Consider the following 18,829-nt stretch of genomic DNA (forward strand, 5'->3'; position numbering starts at 1 on the left):
TTGTATTTAGAACGACAAAAAAATGGCACTACGTGGTGATCTATTTATAGCACGAAATTAGATTCTAAACAGTAGCAAACCTTTGATTTTTTTTCCTTTAAACAAAAGTATTTTTGTAAAAATAAATATCGGAATAATTCTGCACATGTGATAAATATGTTTAAATGATATTAAAATAAGCCCACAAACAATCGGAGAAGTGGAGTGTTCTTTCTATACATGTATATAATTTCATGTCGGAAAGAGTGATTGAAATCCTCAGAATTAGAGTGCATCACAGATCTATTCTTTTAATTTAAACTCCTGTCAGTAAGGGTTGGGGTATTTAAAAGTAATAATAAACTCCTAGTAACACTAGTGATTAAAATACAACTCTTTGTGTTACACGTATTTTGATCCCATTTCTTGACAACTTCCAAGGTACAGTTTGTACCCGCCTGAAATGCGTTGTGAAGCAAGATTTGCTGATGAGCAATCCTACTTTTTATCTTAAAGATCAAAAGTTTCTTTAATTTCATATATAAATTTTTGTCTCTAAAATAACCTTTATGTATCCATGACTAAAAACAACATAAAAAAAACACAAGTTTTTTGTTTGTTTTTTTTTAAGTTTGAAATCATCGGATGAAAAATCTGTAGTTTTTATAATTCGAAGAACTTTATCATTGTTTAAATTTTGTGTATTTATGGAAATTCATGAAACTGCAGTTTAAAGAAGTAAAGTATTTAAAATATTTTCGAATGTGTTTTTTTTTCTTATTTAGACGCCACAAAATCCAAATCATTAGGTTTTGTTTGCCCTTCGATGTCCTTAAGCTCAAAAGTGAGAGATGTTTTCAATTAACTTTTAATGCTTGTAGGTTAATTAGGGGGAAAAACTGACGTTGCATTTTGATGCCATTGGGTTTTTTTTATATTACAGTTACTCATCTAAAATAAAAAGCATTTGATTAGAAACAAAGTTCATGCAGCAAAGCAGAGTGAATAATAAATATTTAATCATACGATTTAATACTCTCTTGCTTTCACATAAAACATCAAGGTTGGCCAAAAATCGAACCCAAGTCAGGACGGCATCAAAACAACATGGGAGATTGAACACCGACTTGATTAGTCTTTTTTTTTCTCGGGAAGCGTGGGTCAATATTTTTATAAGTCTATACCTACGTATTAAATAGATCTATCTTTACATCTTTGTATATGCTCGAGCGAGGTCGATACCCCATACAAGATCGGAGCGCTGTGGTCTCCGCTCTTCGAATACAGAACGGATTTATAGGAGGTGGTAGGGACTGCTCTTTATCTCAGGGTATTTATCTGTCTCAAAGCTGTTGTGTATACACTCGTCAGCTCTTTAAATGTATTTTAAAGACACAGTCTAGTGTCTTGACAATAAATAAATAGTATATAGGATAATTAAGAGTTTTGTATCGATGTTTCCCCAATATATTCAGAGGAATTTTAAACTCTCTATCTAGAGCGTTGGGACGTGTGTGTGTGTGTTAGTGGATATTCACACCTAAATCAAGGTAGGTGTTTTTCTCATTGTGTGTTCTAGATTTTAACGAAATGTTGAAAGGGTCATCAATGCAATAATAAATTACTAGATGATACTAAAACATTAGATAAATAATTTGAGCTTAAAGAGTATTTTGCATCATAATTCCAAATAATGTTCAGAAAGTTAAGCTAACTCTTGTTCTGTACAAGTTTTTAGCTTTCATATTAATGGGTCTTGATGTATTTACGAACTTAAAAGTCTGCTCCCTTCGTACACTTCGACGGTAGCTTGATTAAACATCTCATGTTTCTGAAATCTATAAAAAGACACCCGCGACAAAAAACGGATTAAAACCAAGTATATGAATTTATTTTAATGATATGTAAATTATCCTCTGGTACAAATCCTGCATGAAGTGGGTAAGTATGTTTGCCTATCATTTAGTGCTGGATTCTCCAAGTCTAAAAAGCCTAACTACACTTATACTGTAATACTTAGTGTTAGTCAACCTCGTGCTGTTTCTTTATTTAACGATCCCGCGTATTTGTACACAATTACTGACAAATTATTTACACCTGTGCTATTTGTATTCGACTTATCAAACACCGTAAGGCTTTATAGCAATCAGAATTGTTTTTATATCTCTTATTTGAACCGTCGGATTGTAAATATAACTTTACCCGACCTATATAGAGTTTTATTAGCTTCTAATTGTGTATTGAAAATATAAACAATTTAACGGAAGAGAGTACAGAATCTCAAGGTCTTTAGCTTATACTTGTGCATGAATCCCCCCCCCCTCCCCATTTGTTTTTCTCAAACCAACGTCGCGGATTATACCTACTGTAGAAGCATTTTGGCCAAGTATGAATAAGTAAGGTTTATCATGTCCCATAGAGCTGTTTCTAGACAGTGTACATGTATTGTAAATGCATGACAGACAGGTGATATTCTTAAATTCGATGAATTCCAACCAGCACATTAATTATTGTGATTCCTTGGTAGGAGGCCCACGCGTTTAATGAAGAAGAAAAATGGAAAGAACTTTACATGGGTTTTTATAGAGAATCAGTGCAAGATTTAAAGTGAAGAAATGATGATGAATTTGTTATTCGTGCATACAAAATATGCGGTTCGGGTCCAACACCTTAAACTGAGAATGAACTTCTTTAATTGAAATTAAAACTTTCAATAATTAGATGAAATTCCCGCTGTGCGATTTTAGGTCTTAATACTAATGTCATTGTTCTAGTCAAAATACTAAAGAATGGGATTAGTCTTTCATTAAAATTATTTATCTATTGTAATTCAAAAAAATCCCAATCATATTTTGGTCTTTCATTTTACAGTTTTTGACCTCAAAGCCAAATCCAAATTATTACATCATAAGTATGCAATTTCATGCAATGATTTGAGAATGCGCTGATATACTAGGTATTTTCGAAGCGGATTACAGTTTAATTTCTCCATTCATTTATCTAAGACATTTATTAAATAAAATATGTTAAAGGTACTTTTATATTAGTCATATGCAAGAAAATAGGGATAGAGAGCATATATACCAAAACAATGGATATTTTGATAGCCATACATGAATAAGAAGACTGTTTTTTTTATGTTTTAACTTGTACTATTGTTTATTTTCTAAATTTCTCTGTATTTGGCTTTTCCCCGTACATTAGCTAGAGATTTACATTCTAAGGTATAGTTGAATTTGTCGGCTAGGTCACCAGTATTAAATACATTGTATTACATAGTGTGTTACATCAATCAGTTGCTGTTATTCCATACCATCTACCTGTTAAGAGGGTTCGATAGACGTGGCCATTTTTAGACTGTGTTAATCTCCTTTAAGAGAAGAGCTCTACATAAAAATACAGGAAAATACCCAAATTTAAAAATTAAAATTTACGGATGTTTTCTGTGGTTAATAATAGTTTATAGGTAAACAAACCATGATATCCTAAAATTTTAGATATCCCTGACGGTTAGTTTGTTGACCACTGAGAGCCTCTTTAATATGGTCAAATGTTGTTTAATATTCTAAATTTAACAAGGGGTTACCGATGCCGCTTGCTTATTCCATATTCTTTCCTATACACAGGTGTACAGAGATAATCTTTCCTATAAATTCCACCGGCGAACACCCGTTGTCCCTTCAATCAAGTGAGACTTTTGTATGGAATCGAAGAGTATATCTTTCAATACTCGAAATCAATCTCCGGCTTGTCTGAGGAATCTTTACAGTTTAAACACAAGGCAAGTCGAGGGTCCTCTTAACGCGTTGACAGCTTTCTGTAAGATTGTGTTTTTATGTTCGAACACATTTGATGCTTTTAGTGAACTTAACCATCTCACTCACTCACGTCAAAGTAGGCCTGAAAGGCCGACTCCATTGATTCGGATTCATATGTGCTTTCGATAGACAAAAATCCCACCTTCTCATTCAAGTTTTATACCTAGTACTTTATCCCTGTTTCTTCTTAAAGTCACTTTGATCCTATATAATGCAAAAATTTGGTTTTATCTCGAATACAAAATCGCCTACATTGTATACTGACAACGATTAAGATATAATTGTGTTCATAAGTCGAGTAATTTCAAAGAATGAAATGAAGTAGATATTTAACAATCAGAAAATATATCGGTATTTGAAGAGTATTGAATCAATAAAATTAATTAAGAACAGTCTATCTTATATTGTGTAACATCCTCTCTCTCTCTCTCTCTCTCTCTCTCTCTCTCTCTCTCTCTCTCACTCTCTCTCTCTCTCTCACCGGCATCAATAATTCAGTGTTACTACAAAGGTAATTTCGTTTATTTTAATCTCGAATCTCCAAAATAAAAGAAGATTCTTAATTAAAAGACGACGAACAAATAAATTAACCGAAGAGATTTGCGCTAATTACCCCACTTAATCATTTCTACCAAAAAAAATTAATTACGTAAGAGGGAACCGTATTCTTTAACCCGAAAGGGGGCTTATTCTTCAGAAGTACACTGTACAAAGAAATAAGACCCCCAGTCAAGTATTATATTAAACATGCAAAGACATTTCCTTCATCACTCTGACATGCATCCAATGGAAGGCTGGATACGACCTTGTAAGATATAAATGAACATTTAAAATTCAGGAAATAGAATACCAAGTTTTGTCAGATCTGAATGGAGCCATTTCGTGATCTTTATTTATCTTAGATAATCAAACCTGCCTATTGTTATCATTAAGCTTAAACAGAAATATACATTATTTCATTTCAGATTAGTTTGTCGCAGTGTTGTTATAGAAGTTAGAAGAGCGTTCCATTAATCAAAACATGGCCCTGGGAACACAGGGGAGATGTCATATACAGGACTTGGGCACGACTTGAGTTGTTGACCATGTCTTCTTCGTCCAGTTCAAGTAGCTCTGGAATTTTTCAAACGGAAAACCGTGCCACAACTCAGATTTCACGTTTAAAACAAGAGTACGATCGACGACTTCTGCATTACGAAAAAGAATTCGATGTGTCTCTTTCTAGGATGGTGAATCGCGAACGAGGACTGAAGGAGTCCATGTTGGCCTACACAGAACGTATGCGCAAGATTACGAACACCAAACATAGTATGGATGGAATGTTGGCTCAGGAGTCATCGCCATTATACGTCAGAGCCAAACACATTCCAAAGTTCCCTGTCACAAAAAATAAGACAAGAAGACCGGCATCTTTTGACGAACTCATTGGGAAAAATGCAAATTCAAATTCAAATAAACCGAGGAGAGAAAAACCGAAGTCGGCTTCGAGACTTTCGCTTCCGTTGCTACCGGACCGCTACAAAAAGAACTCCCATAACGTGAAAATAAGTTTCGTCAGTGCTTCTGATTTGTACGATATAGTGGATTTCAGTATACGAAATAAAGGAAACAAAGAGGAAACTCTAAGATATTTGGGTATGGAAAGTTCTAACAGTCAGTCTTCGCCATCGCCTACCGACCGCCCCGCGGCAGGCGGGGGAAACCGGAAGACGTCAAGGAACGGAAGTAAACTTGCCAGTTTATCCCCGACACCCCAAAACAACAAAGGATTCAGTGCTCTGCCGACTCTACCGCCGATTGAAAGCGCTGAGAAAGACAGTAACGATGAAGCTGACAATTCGGACACTGATAGTGACAGTCTAGACTTGAATAAAGCAAGTGTGGAAGCTTTCAAAAGGAGACCGAACCGTGCTAAACGAATGCAGATCAATAAACCGGGTCTTGATGACATCCCAGAAAATGACGTCACTTCTCAAAAGAGATCAGCAAAAAGTGAAAGAACGTTGCCATCTCCACCCCCGAAGCAATCCCCGAGAAATGTGATCAATATGCAATCTCATCTTATGTCCATTCCGGAACACGATGCGTCGGGCGATGAACTAATGGCCCCCGACAGGAAGAGAATGGGTAGACTTAGCCGCCGTGAGATTGGAGGACAGAATTCGATTCGGCTTGAACCTTTCTCTGTGTCTGAAAGGAGCACGGTCAAAGAACAGGAAGAAACCGACCAGCATTTAAAAATGAAATTGAAAGCGCAGAAACGTTTTAAAAAGTTGATCTTTCTTCGGGATGTTCCGGAGAGGCATCATCGATTTTGACACCTTTTATGATCTTTAATATACCGTTATTTAATTTTGTTAAATCATTAAAAATCGTTATATATTGTCCGTTAGAGATTGTTATCTTTGCACGGGTTTTCTTGTAAATATTTGTTTGACTACACCAGCTCCGCCAACCAAACCAAACACCCTGTGAGATCGACGTTTGGAGATATGCACTAAAGTGCACTCTACGATGTCCCGCCATAGCTCTGCGGGCAGTTTCAACTTTTGATAACATCGCACAATTAGGGGGTCATAGTCGTAGTAACGAGATTATATGCATTATTTGACAAAAAGTAGCGTCGATTTATCTTGACGAGTCTGCATGTTTAGCAGCGTAGCGTGCAGAAATGTTCACGCGATGTATTGGGGTGCGCTACTCGGGTGTTATCTCGACAATTAACCGGCTGATGAATTTCCTCGTTCGTCTAACCAAATCAATTTTAATTTCACTTTTATTACGCAGAAGTCGGGTACTATTCTTCTCATTTAGGCTGTTTTGCACGGTGCTAAATGAAATTCCAATTTCCAATTACCTTTTCAGATATCGCAAAGAATTCAATACAGTGGCGAACTTTCTCAGATCATTCCGATATTTAAAACTTACCTTGCTCTATACATTAAAAAGAGGTTTTTTTTCTTGAGCAAGTTCAGAGAGTAGCTCGTTATCTTTAAAAATGCACGAAAATTTATGTTTGTATATAGTTTGAAGCCTTTATTGAATAAAGTGTTAATATACATGTATATATCCCCAAATATTTCAGCAGTAGGGACATCTGGTATCAAACGGGTTTATATTTACGACCTTTAGTATAGATGATATATTTGATTGTTCTTAGTAAAAAAGCACTTTCGAACAAATAATGATAAACCCTACAATTGCTGAAAAGAAGGGATTAAGACTTATAAAGGGCGGGTCTAAAAAGATCTTGTCTGAAATCTTAAAGATTAGAAATGAAAGAGTTTCTATATACAAATTGAAATCTAATTCGATCAGATTTCGACTGTTATCCTGCATTGGTCCACTTTATTTTCTAATCATTTTATTGTCATCGCATTATTTCCTCATATCAGTCCCAAGTTTGTAGGGATTTCTTGAAGAAAAGTATCAATCACTACACGTATCTCCATCTTTTATTGTGATGTCAACAACTCTCAAGATTACGTAATCCCTGCCACAAAACTCTTCTATCGAGTTATTATTTCCTTTTTTCATTGATGTCTAATCTAACTGACATTCGAATCGACAAAAACGTTTCTTAATTCCTTGCAAATGAGCCCCGAAAGTAAACTGGCATTTCCGTTGGAGTTCTGTAAATACGTTTTATTGGACGTTTTCAATGCAACAATTTAATGTAATGCATTAGTTATTCTCCTGCATTATATCTGTAAACATTCGTGCAAGCCTTTGATATCAGCGGGATATCAGCCAGATAAGACTCCTTAGATTACTCATATCCGACATTATGCCTCTGTTTTTAAAGGGTTAGATCACTGTCAAATTATATAATAATAAGTCGGAAAGGTAGAATCTATCGAAACCAAGTGCAATCGAAATGTACTGTTCTACATCAAGTATTTGGCATAAATTTTAAAATATTTTCGATTAGAACATTTGATATTTGAAAAACATTGCTATATATATATTCCTTGTTCACAGACAATCAGTATACATGTTCTGCTTCCAAACGATAAATATTGAAGTTGGCTTCTGGTACTTACTTCCTGTGACGTCATGTTGAATTGATAGCTACCTTTCTTTTGTTTATCTTTTCCGCAATGTTTCATCATCTCAGAAGCATAAAATACATAAGTGACTTAAAGTAAATATTTCTTTTGATATAAAAAAAATCAATCATTTGAGCCTTATCATCTACTGTAACATTTATACACCAGTGCTTTAAGAATATTGGAGGATTTTGGTCAGAACTGTTCAACCTTTCTAAAACGATAGCGCACTGTGAATCAGTGCTTGAGTATATCGTTTTAATTTTAGCGTGACCTTGAAAATTAAACAGAGTGATATATGTTGGGTACGCCTCATTCATGTATTATTCATTGCAATTTGTATTCTGGTCGCTGTATCTAATGAATCTACAAACTAATTACAGCAATTACTAACACTCATTATTTTTTCCTAAAAGTAAAGAATCTTTGTTGTTGATGGCTTATCATTTAAATTTTTTTAACGAACAGAACCTTTTAAAAATTGGAAATCTCATTACCTGGTAGTTAAAAAATATCCATTTTGTAAAACCAGGTCAATATATTTTAGCAGTGGCAATCTTCTTTTAAAACTTGTTTAAATCCAAAATAAAAAAACTAAATAACCAATTCAAAATACACACACGAATAGAATTATTGCTTCACGGTTGTTTATTTAAAGGTAACAGGTTGATACTATAGAGCGTGTGTTTCAGTACACCCGTTGCTTCTTAGAATCAGCACAGGAATCCATAGTAGAGCAAATCCAGGAATGAGCCAACCGAAAGGAAATGTAAAATTATGCAAATTTTGTCAGATTTAAAGATGTTGGCAGAGGAAGTTTCGAGTGATGCATAACAAACTTTTGCTAATAATTTTGTTTAAAGGTTTCTAGAACGATTTTTATGAAAATTTTATTTTATAAAATAATTTATGTATAAAATAATTTACTTGTGTACAAATGCATTTTGAATGATACATCAAAATTTGATTGTAAGAAAGCAAGTTACAAGCGAGATACAGAGGAAAAGTCGTTGTAATGCAAACAACGCTCGAGTCTTATATTTGTTTACAAATAGTGTAAAGTAAAAAGAAAATACCATTTTTGGCAAACGCGACAAATGAATTAAATGTGTTCATAAGTAATCAACTGTTACAACAAAAAGCAACATTATATTGAAACTTATACCAATACAACACTTACCTGTATGTAAACAATAACAGGACTCGATCTTTGTTTACAAAAAAAAAAATTCTAGTTACTGTAACTCGCTAGTAGCTCGATATTTGACTTTCTAATTTTAATGTCTTAGAACTATTTCGTAATTTTAAAAAAATACTATCATTGATTTCTTATTGCCATGCAGCGTTTTGACCTACGAAAAATAACCAAGAGCATTATGAGATTTTTTTTTATTATATTTAACCAATCCAAAATTTTTTTTTATATAGATTTGAAATTATGTGTTCGCTCCTGACAATTTTGAATACACTGTGCAACTCGAAGTGCCATAATTCTGATAGATAGACGTCGTAAACTTTCAGAGCTAACATTTTTCGATGAATACAATTCAAAGATTTATATGTTTATGTCTAAAATAATGTACACTGTTTAAAATAGGTTGCAAATGGTCTTCGATATATTTTTAGTCGCAAAGTGCTTCAGTGCAACTGCGAAAGAAACATGATTAAGGGGAATATCCCGATCCTATTTATCATCATAAATTCTCTGGTTATTGAATTTTTTATCATTCTAACCTTCGTCTTGTTTTTCTAATTTTCAAAATTAGAGATTGTTCGTTCACAAAAATATATACACGGTTAATGCTGTAAGTTTGTGAAGAACATCAAAATGCATCGCCGCTTTTGATTTTCAGTGCAAACCTATTCTTTCGAATATTAGTTTCCTTGATAGCTAACTTAATCAATACTTCATTTACCATCTAAGTTCCATTCTCTTTGAAAACAATTTTTAAAACCCATTGGAAGGAAATTAATAGATTAAATAATTTAATGGAATTTTATCCCACCACAGATTAAACCAAAATTTTTAACAAAGAAGACTTGTTATAGCTGAACGTTCATCGATTTGTTTCTCTCTGGATATTTTTTTAAATAAAAGGATTTCTTAAATATATTTCATAGAAACGGATAGGTAATGAATATTGTGGCACATGATTATTAGAAAGTTTTTACTTCTTATGTATTAAAGGGGCATGGTCTTAATTTTATTGTTTGCAATACTTTTAATTAATACATGTATGTGTAATTCATTTATGATAAATAATCAACCAAAATTCGAGTGTCAGTCGTGGAGTTATAAACAAGATACATAGCTCACAATATTGTGTTATGTACACATGACTCGTGCCATATTTTTGTTTACATTCGCTCAATATATTGGTAAAAGTTCTTTTTCAAGCTGATTTTTCTATCTGAGAATTCGCTATGAGCACAAATAAACATTCCATTTTGGTCTAGATCTAGAATGTTCTTGTCAACAAGGACAACATTCAAAATGTAAACAAAAACATGTTTTGTTTACATAACAAAGGATTGCGAGCTCTGTATCTCGCTCATAACTCGACGACTAGTTGTCGCTCAGATTTTGGTTGACTATTTGGTTTCTTACTGAAACATTATTTAAAAATTAAGAAAGAAGAAATAAATTTTGACCAAAATCGTGACCATGGCCCCTATAATGAATATGATGATGATTAAGAAGTGGTTGAGAATTGGTCTATGATGATAACGGTAGCGAATGTAGCGATGATGATTGTGGCTGTATGGACACTGTGGTACATATAGAGATTGTGATGGCGGTAGTGATAATATATACATGATAATGATTGTATCGTGATAATGATGATGAAAGAGGAAATCATGATACATGACCATAGTGGTATTGTGGTAATGATGATGAGAGAGGTAATCATCATAAATGATAGTGTTGATATCGTGGCAATGATGAAAGAGATAATCATGATACATGATTATAGTAGTATCGTGATAATGATGATGAAATGAAAGAGTTAACTATTATTTAAATGATAATGGTGGTATCGTGGTAATGATGATGAGAGGTAACCATGATGATGGTTGTTGTTGATGATGACGATAATGATGATGATGTAGATACAGAAGCAGATGCAAAATTGATGATGATGATGACTACAATAATCAATATGATAAAGTTCAAAATCCTCTTCCATTCAAATATGAAATTAATATATATATATATATATATATATATATATATATATATATATATATATATATATATATATATATATATATATATATATTAACATTATCGATTTTTTTGTGAGAGAATAAAATTATGTATACTGTATTGTCAACAGCTATCAAATTAAGGTGGTAGGGGACACCTGTCGATATTAATATGGCTAAAAGTGCATTATAATCAAAATGCTTTCATCGTTTTAGAATTTTCATATTTTTTAATATTTGATTAAAAAAATGTTTAAAAAATTCGGAAAATGTGTAAAAATTTATAAAAGCCTCAGATGAATTCGAACTCAGGACTTGCAGATTCTTAGTGAGCACTCCCGTTACACTACACTGTTGTGTAACAATTCTGGGATGGGAAAGAAAATACTTATAAAATTATACTTGATTCTATATAATTTATTTCAATAGGAAGTACGTCACAATATGGAGATGACCCATACCACCTTAAAGTTGCTAGTAAAATATTTTGGTTTTGGGTTTGAAACAAACATGTTTTCGGGTGTCGTCGATTAACAAAAAAGAAGGCATTTTTCTTTAAGAAAATCTGAAACTTAAATTATTTTGCATTCGTATATCTGAATATATATATTCTTTTCAAATCGATCTTTTGCCTCCTCTCTTAAAGGAATTGAAGGGGAATGATGATAAATATCCGAAAATGGATGGTTTAGGCTAAATGGGTTGTCAAAATTATCGATAAGTTACCCTAAACAGGGTATTGAAATATTGATCTGACAAGTAATTAATAAGGTTAGTCCAGACTGTAGTTCCCAAAATATCTTGTCATCGACGTTTTCTTTTGTCTTGGTCTTCCATTTTTTCCTTAACAAGATGCCTTTCAGATATGTCACAAACCATGGCTCTAATAAGTCGTATTTTTTGTTGAAATTCCGATATCATTTTTTGTTGATTGATTTGATTTTCTTTGTAAACTATTGATTTAACTTTGCCAAGAGTACTAATTTGACACAAAACGTCAATGCTTCCTTCGCTATGATTGTTTTGTTAATTCAAATATAATTATATAATTTCATTCTGGCGGAGTAAATTGATAAAGATGTCGGGAGGTGGTGGGGGCAAATCAAACATTCAACATTCATTAGTGACAGGAGGAGGGACGTGAATAATCTTGAATGTAGCATGTTTGACAAACCTTAAGCATAGACTACTCAACCGCAAGCGATTGAGAGGAAAGAATTAGGTCCCTCGGTGTGACTAATGAAACCACAGATTTTTTTTAATGCATTCTGATTTTTAAAAAAATTCTTTCAGAGAATCATCAGTTCCAAGACTTTTTAGGCCACTTGGTACATGTACATAAAACATTGCTCCTAAAAAATATCTAAATATCCTTTTGTTGTTGTTTTTGCTGTATATATGTCTTTGTAAAATACTGTACACTATGATTGATGGTCCAGATTATCAGAATCTCACAAACATCTTACATAACAAACTTTTAGATTTTAGTGTAATTTCAAAGAATACTGCGATCGTGCACTCGACACTAAGATACAATCAAAGACACAAAATCTGCACACATTCTATATTTATTCTTTTTGTCTATGTACCATAATAAATGTTTATTTATATCTATTTTCAATTCTAATAAACATTTATCTAATTATCGTAAAAGTACAATTTTGCGTTGGAGTTTTCAATGTTTACAACCATTTATACCTACTTCAGATATCTCTGTTCTTGAAAAAAAAAGATAGCATCTTTCTAAAAATATACCCAAAGATTATAATGTTTTGTGTCAGTGTCCAAGAATGTTTGCATGCACTCCCGCGCAAAATGTGAAGCTTCCAATAGAATGTGAGCTGATACTTTCAAAGACAGACTGTCTATGACACAGCATGCAGCACTGATGGGGTGCCTTGATCCATGCCAGGCATACTATGTCACGTACACATAACACATTCTTATCATTTCAAGAAATCTATTTGCAGTCTCTGATTCATCCTAAAATACTACTTGTTTACTACGAAACACAGCTTTTCAACCGAAGAATGTCATTATTTTTTTTCTTTATTTAAGAGGCATATTTTCCAGTTTCCGATAGATAATGTTACTCCATTCATAAAATATGTTTACTACGCCTAAACAAAAATTTCGAGAAGTTTTGAAACTTACGTAATTCATTGAGATATGTTTAATCATACTTATCTTTTCTTCAAATGTGTTTTTATGTTAGCGTCGAATGCTCCCTTTTTGGTAAGAGACCCTTTGCAGTGCTTCCTTCCGCCATGTAAATTGTTGGGGAGGCAGGAAATTCCTTCTTATTTGTGGGTGACAAAAAGTGACTAAACCTTCAGTATATATAAAACACAAGATACATCTCAGAAATCAGAACACTCGCAGACGACAGTTCAATAAGAAACAAACAGCCAGAAAGAAAACTTACAGTCTGAAAGGAAACTAACAGTTCGAAAGGAAACATACATCGGTTTTTGAAACTTACGTTGTTTGACAACCATGAAAGTCTACGCAGCCTTATTAATTGTAGGTGTTTTTGGATTATTTATTTACTAGACTAAGTGCTTATTCATTTTATTTTAACGTTGGTCTTTATCGTTTATCTTTTTAACCTTGACCATCTTTAATTTTTTTAGAAATGTAATTTAAAGTAATTTCATAGGTAACCAACTTCAGGTTAAACTTATTTTTTGCTGGCAGGGTAGTTAAATGTTAAAATATAAAATTAATACAAAATAATAAATCCACAGAAAAAAATTTACATTGATTGTTCTTTGAATTTCAGATAGCCTTTGGATCGGCCTTGACAACGTGTAGTCCCCTAAAAGGTAAGACCTGTCAGATTTATCGCTATTTGTCTAAAGGTATTAGCTTTCTAGATAACGATAATCCAAAATCATTACAAGATTGTGCTATCGGTTCAATATCCTTAAAAATCAATCGAAACAAATCGAAATAAGCCTGACATTTTTGACTCGGAAATATTTTCATAACACCGAGATATAATACAGATTTCGTTATTCTCGATTGAAAAGAAACGCCACTGATTCCAGTTATATCTGAGAGATTCATTAGGAAAAATATATCAAAAGAGACTAACATCAAAATGCAAGGACGAATTCATAATTAAACAAAAGCCAAAGAAAAATCCATATAAGCATGTATTTTCGAACTGGTCATTTTGAAATCGTAGTATGGGCTAAAACGTAATTTTAAAAAAGAGAAAGAACGAAAAAAGAATTCAAGTAAGCAAGCAACTTAGCGCAATTGTTCTTAAGACTTAAACTTTGATATATTATTCTATGTTATTCTAGATTTCGGTATAACAGAATGTCAAGACAGCATGGCAGATGTTGTCTTTGTCCTGGATTCCTCCGCTAGTATTTGGGAGCCCGATTTTAACAGACAGGTGGATTTTGTTAAGAACATCGTCAAGCAGTTCAAAATTGGACCAAACAACACGCAAGTAGGAATCGTAACATTTGGCCAATACAACACGCTTCGGTTTCATCTTAAGAAATACCATGACAGCGAAGAGCTACAGAAAGCTATTGGTTGGATCCGCTTCAAACCTGGTAGAACAACCAATACCGGAGGTGCTATCAAATATATGTCCAATGAAATGTTCTCAGAGAAAAATGGCGCCAGAGAAAATTTCCCTAAAGTAGCCGTTGTCATTACGGATGGAAAATCTACCGAGACGAAAAAAACCATCGAGGCCGCACGAGTTGCGCGTGAAATAGGGATTCATTTGTTTGCCATAGGTGTGGGAAAGAAATATGACAGAAAAGAATTAGAAAAAATTGCCAACAAACCATCTGATGAATATGTTTTCACGGTTGACAACTACAGTGCTTTGAAAAACATCCTGAACGTATTTGCAGTCAAAACTTGCCAAGGTATGCTATAACCTACAGACTGTCTCCTATTTAGTCATTCTACATTAAATTTTGTGATTAATTAATTATGTGGTTGTGAGTTTGTTCTGTAAGAATTGTTTCTTTTTCTTTCAGTGACAACAACACCGAAACCGACAACCACAACGACAATAGCCACAACAACCACCACAGAACCTACCACTACCACCACAGAACCAACCACTACCACCACAGAACCTACCACTACCACCACAGAACCTACCACCACCACCACAGAGCCTACAACTACCACTTTTTCTTACAGAATTGGGGAGCAGAGTGATCATCCCTTCGTTAAAGGTATGCTTTCTTAAATAGAATAGAATACTTTGCAAATGGTTTAAAGCATTTTCTCACGCTGTAAATAATTCATATTTCTTCCTAATATTTACGTACGTGCTTTTGTTTATTTCCCAATAAAATCCTTTATTTTAGCATGCAATGGAAAACCAGCGGATGTGTACTTCGTAATGGACTCCTCAAGGAGCATCGGGTCCAGCAACTACCAGAAACAGAAGACGTTTGTCAGCAAACTCCTGAGTGCCTTTGACATTTCAAACTCCAAAACTAGAATCGGGGTTGTGACGTACAGCAATGACGTCAAGGTAGACATTCCTCTTGGTTCTATCTCAACACTCCCGGAACTTCAGAAAGCTGTTAACAATCTCCCGTACCATGCAAGAGGTACCAACACGGGAGATGCCATACATTTCGTAAGAAAAGTCGGATTCGTCAAAGGCGTTGCTAGACCGGAAGTAGCCCATATAATGATCGTTCTTACTGATGGCCTCTCGATGGATTCCGAGAAAACACGCAGAGAGTCTTCTCTGGCTCACGATGCTGGAATCTATGTGTTTGCCATTGGAATTGGCAAAGGGGTCGACACAGTAGAACTCGGTGCCATTGCCAGCAACCCGGACAAAAATTTCCTTTTCCATGTCGAGAATTTTGATGCCCTAAGTTCCATCAGAACACTGCTCGCCACTAGAACTTGTGAAGTGTTACCAAAAGACGAAGCAGCTTCAACCAGTGGTAAGAATCTAAAAGCAAATTATATCGATGCATTTCACTTGATAAGTATGTCCAATCCTCGTGATAATTATTAAATCATATCAATAGTAACTAATGATTACTTTCTTCATTTCAGTTGTACCACTACCGAAATATGGACTAATGGACATCGTTTTTGTTTACGATGTATTCGGAATTGGAGCCCAGAAGACTCTTATCATCAACAAATTCATCTCGTCCATCGTAAGAAGGATAACTATTGGAATGGGAGACATCTGGGTTGGTCGTCTGATTGCGGATTGTCCGGATATGACGCAAAATGGTCTGGTTCCGGTAACATCCTGGAATGATAACTCCAAGATTACGTTCCCGGGACTAGGAAGCCTCATTGAGAAACTGGATGTCTTCTTTGACAGTAATGGCGGCCGATACAACGCGCGGCGTACAGTGGTTGTGTTCGTGGATGAGCAGGAACAGAACGTAATGGACGTGGTCTCCAAACTCCACTCTCTCCAAAACATGAACGTCATCACCATCATCCTGGGGGAGGAGGAGAAATACATCCTGGAGGAGACCAGCACCAGGAAGTATTTCTATGTTCCCAGTTACAACGAACTTCTCCAGTTCACATTTCCGTGTTTGAAACAGCTTTGTTTCTGTGATTCCGTGTAATCCTGTGTTCATTAACTTAACACTGTAAAACTGTGATATTACATTCCGATATTTTTTTTCTTTCTTTTTTGTAAGTTATTACTTTTATTTTAAAAATGTCTATTGTGTTCTATGATATACAATATGTTCGTTCACGTTTTATACATTTTACAAATGAATGTTGTTATATACAGTTATATACACTTTATATTTATTTTTAGCTTTTTCAATAAAAATTAAGAAACAAAATATCTTTCAGTTTTCTTGTCGTTAACCCAAAATGATTTGAAATTTATACATTTAAAATCTTCAGGTACTTCGATTGGTTATCATGATCGGTATCTTTAAATTCATCTTTTTTTTTTAACTAATACGTATATATACAGATAAAATAATTCAATGCATGTATTGCTTTAAGTAAATTCCTGTATTTATATTATGTATTAAAATACTGGCCTTGAAAAAGAGTTAAATGTTAGAAATACAGGTCTTTATCCCTACTTCCAAAACCTTGTGACACGTTGCCAGAGTCTCTATAAGTGATGCACAAACTGATTGGGATGCTTCTGACTCAATAACAGTCATTTAGCATCGGTCAAATTTCTACTACATTGTATATGATATGCAACAAGATATGCAGTTACTTTAACCGAGGTGAATTTAACAATTCTGATTGATCTAAAGTACATTGAATTTATACGTCTTTTAAAGAAAATGGGTGGATAATGCGTGTAAAATACCTATGTAAGGACGGATAACATACGAAAATTTAAAATATCAGCAAAATTTATTATTTTCAAAAACATCATTCAAAGCAATGTATATTTAATGTAACATCGGTTTGTAATACTTAAGAATGTTCAATATTTGCAGTATGTTGATTTAAACTGGGTATGCGTATCAAAACCTCTAAATAGTGTCCTTTTTTTAGAACGCCAATGCCGTTTCTTATAGAGTGGGTCTGTACTCCATATTTTTGTCATAGTCTAAATAAGGTCTAATGGAAAAAAAACCGATTTCAATTAACAAAAACGTGGAGAGGTGACCCACTCTACATTAGAAATACTATTTTGTATTTCAGCAATTGAACGTTGTTAGAAAAATAATACCAAGTCCGTTAATTCGAGGCCAAAGTCATATATAGCATTTTAACAACACTTTCTGTTGTGACTGAATTGGCTCAGCGGTTACAGCCCCAGACATTAGGTCACCTTAGATGACTAGGATTTTAGGTAGTGGGTTCGATACCACCAAAACTTGAGGCAAAAATTTTTTCTAATACGATTCTTACAACATTCAACACTGAATATAATCAGAAATTGAGCTTTTGCAAACTTGTTTTACAACATTATTAAAAAGATTTGATTTGGAAAAATTAAATTTGAAATAGCATTTTACGACTAAACCAAATCTTAATTATTATGAGCCCGACATAAACCAAAGTCGGGAGTAATTATCTAGTCGATCAGATGAACTTTGAAATCTGCACTTGAAACTTTTTTTTTAAGGAAAAAATCATTTTCTCTAAGTATACACGTACATTAAGCTAGAATTTTTTTGGCATATTCAAAATACGGGAAATCCGGTTTTTTATCAAGGGATTTGTGAGAAAATAACTTGCATCAAAATGATATATTTAAAAAATGTACTTTTCTAATAGCTTTCAATAATTTTTATCATTCAAATTATTTTTTAAATTCCAAAGGTTATACAATGTAATCTTTGTTTTTTGATAAACCCTTTAAAATCACACTAAAATTTTAGTGATCAAACTTACGATCTATTAGATTTGAAACATGATAGTAATGAATGGAATATTAGCACTTTAAGGTGGCTCTATACACCCACAGTTTATTCCAATTTTCAATAGAAGACCACAAAACATATACTTATCAAATATCAAAATGACGATAGGGATACTATAGGTATTTTTAAAGAATTTTTTAATGTTTTTTCGTGTTTTTGTAAAATATTTTTTAAAAAGACAGCTATCAACAAATTGAGAGAAATTATTTTGTCATATGATGGATATTTCCTTCGGACACATAAAAAAAAAGTAACACTTCTTAACATTCAAAAATGTTATTATTGCAATTTTTTTTAGCATTTCCCCAAAACATATTTTTTCATATTTTCTTACTCTGTTGACAAATCATCTGAAAAAGTTGCTTGATGTTATAAGAAAATGTATTTTAATAAA

The 18,829-nt window shown here is 33.5% G+C and overlaps 2 protein-coding genes across 2 annotated transcripts; both read left to right on the forward strand.

Annotated features, from left to right (window-relative positions):
• Positions 1-1,231: 1,231 nt before the first annotated feature.
• LOC128178749 (uncharacterized) lies at positions 1,232-6,184 on the forward strand. Its single transcript, XM_052846064.1, has 2 exons — positions 1,232-1,529; positions 4,763-6,184. Exon 2 carries the CDS (start codon positions 4,883-4,885, stop codon positions 6,113-6,115), a length of 1,233 nt encoding a protein of 410 aa, XP_052702024.1. The 5' UTR covers positions 1,232-1,529; positions 4,763-4,882; the 3' UTR covers positions 6,116-6,184.
• A 7,220-nt stretch (positions 6,185-13,404) lies between these two features.
• On the forward strand, positions 13,405-16,869 carry LOC128175130 (collagen alpha-1(XII) chain-like). Its single transcript, XM_052840549.1, has 6 exons — positions 13,405-13,576; positions 13,836-13,878; positions 14,365-14,949; positions 15,064-15,267; positions 15,403-15,999; positions 16,115-16,869. Exons 1-6 carry the CDS (start codon positions 13,550-13,552, stop codon positions 16,648-16,650), a joined length of 1,992 nt encoding a protein of 663 aa, XP_052696509.1. The 5' UTR covers positions 13,405-13,549; the 3' UTR covers positions 16,651-16,869.
• The last annotated feature ends 1,960 nt before the right edge of the window (positions 16,870-18,829 follow it).

This window comes from Crassostrea angulata, chromosome 3 (assembly GCF_025612915.1).
Source record: "Crassostrea angulata isolate pt1a10 chromosome 3, ASM2561291v2, whole genome shotgun sequence".
Classification (NCBI taxonomy): domain Eukaryota; kingdom Metazoa; phylum Mollusca; class Bivalvia; order Ostreida; family Ostreidae; genus Magallana; species Magallana angulata.

Bases quoted from the DNA above. Each gene is read 5' to 3' on its own strand.
- LOC128175130 (XM_052840549.1), top strand. From the start codon at position 13,550: ATGAAAGTCTACGCAGCCTTATTAATT. The intron at 13,577-13,835 runs GTAGGTGTTTTT...TTTGAATTTCAG, and splicing joins TCTACGCAGCCTTATTAATT to ATAGCCTTTGGATCGGCCTT. The intron at 14,950-15,063 runs GTATGCTATAAC...TTTTTCTTTCAG, and splicing joins TGCAGTCAAAACTTGCCAAG to TGACAACAACACCGAAACCG.
- LOC128178749 (XM_052846064.1), top strand. From the start codon at position 4,883: ATGTCTTCTTCGTCCAGTTCAAGTAGCTCTGGAATTTTTCAAACGGAA.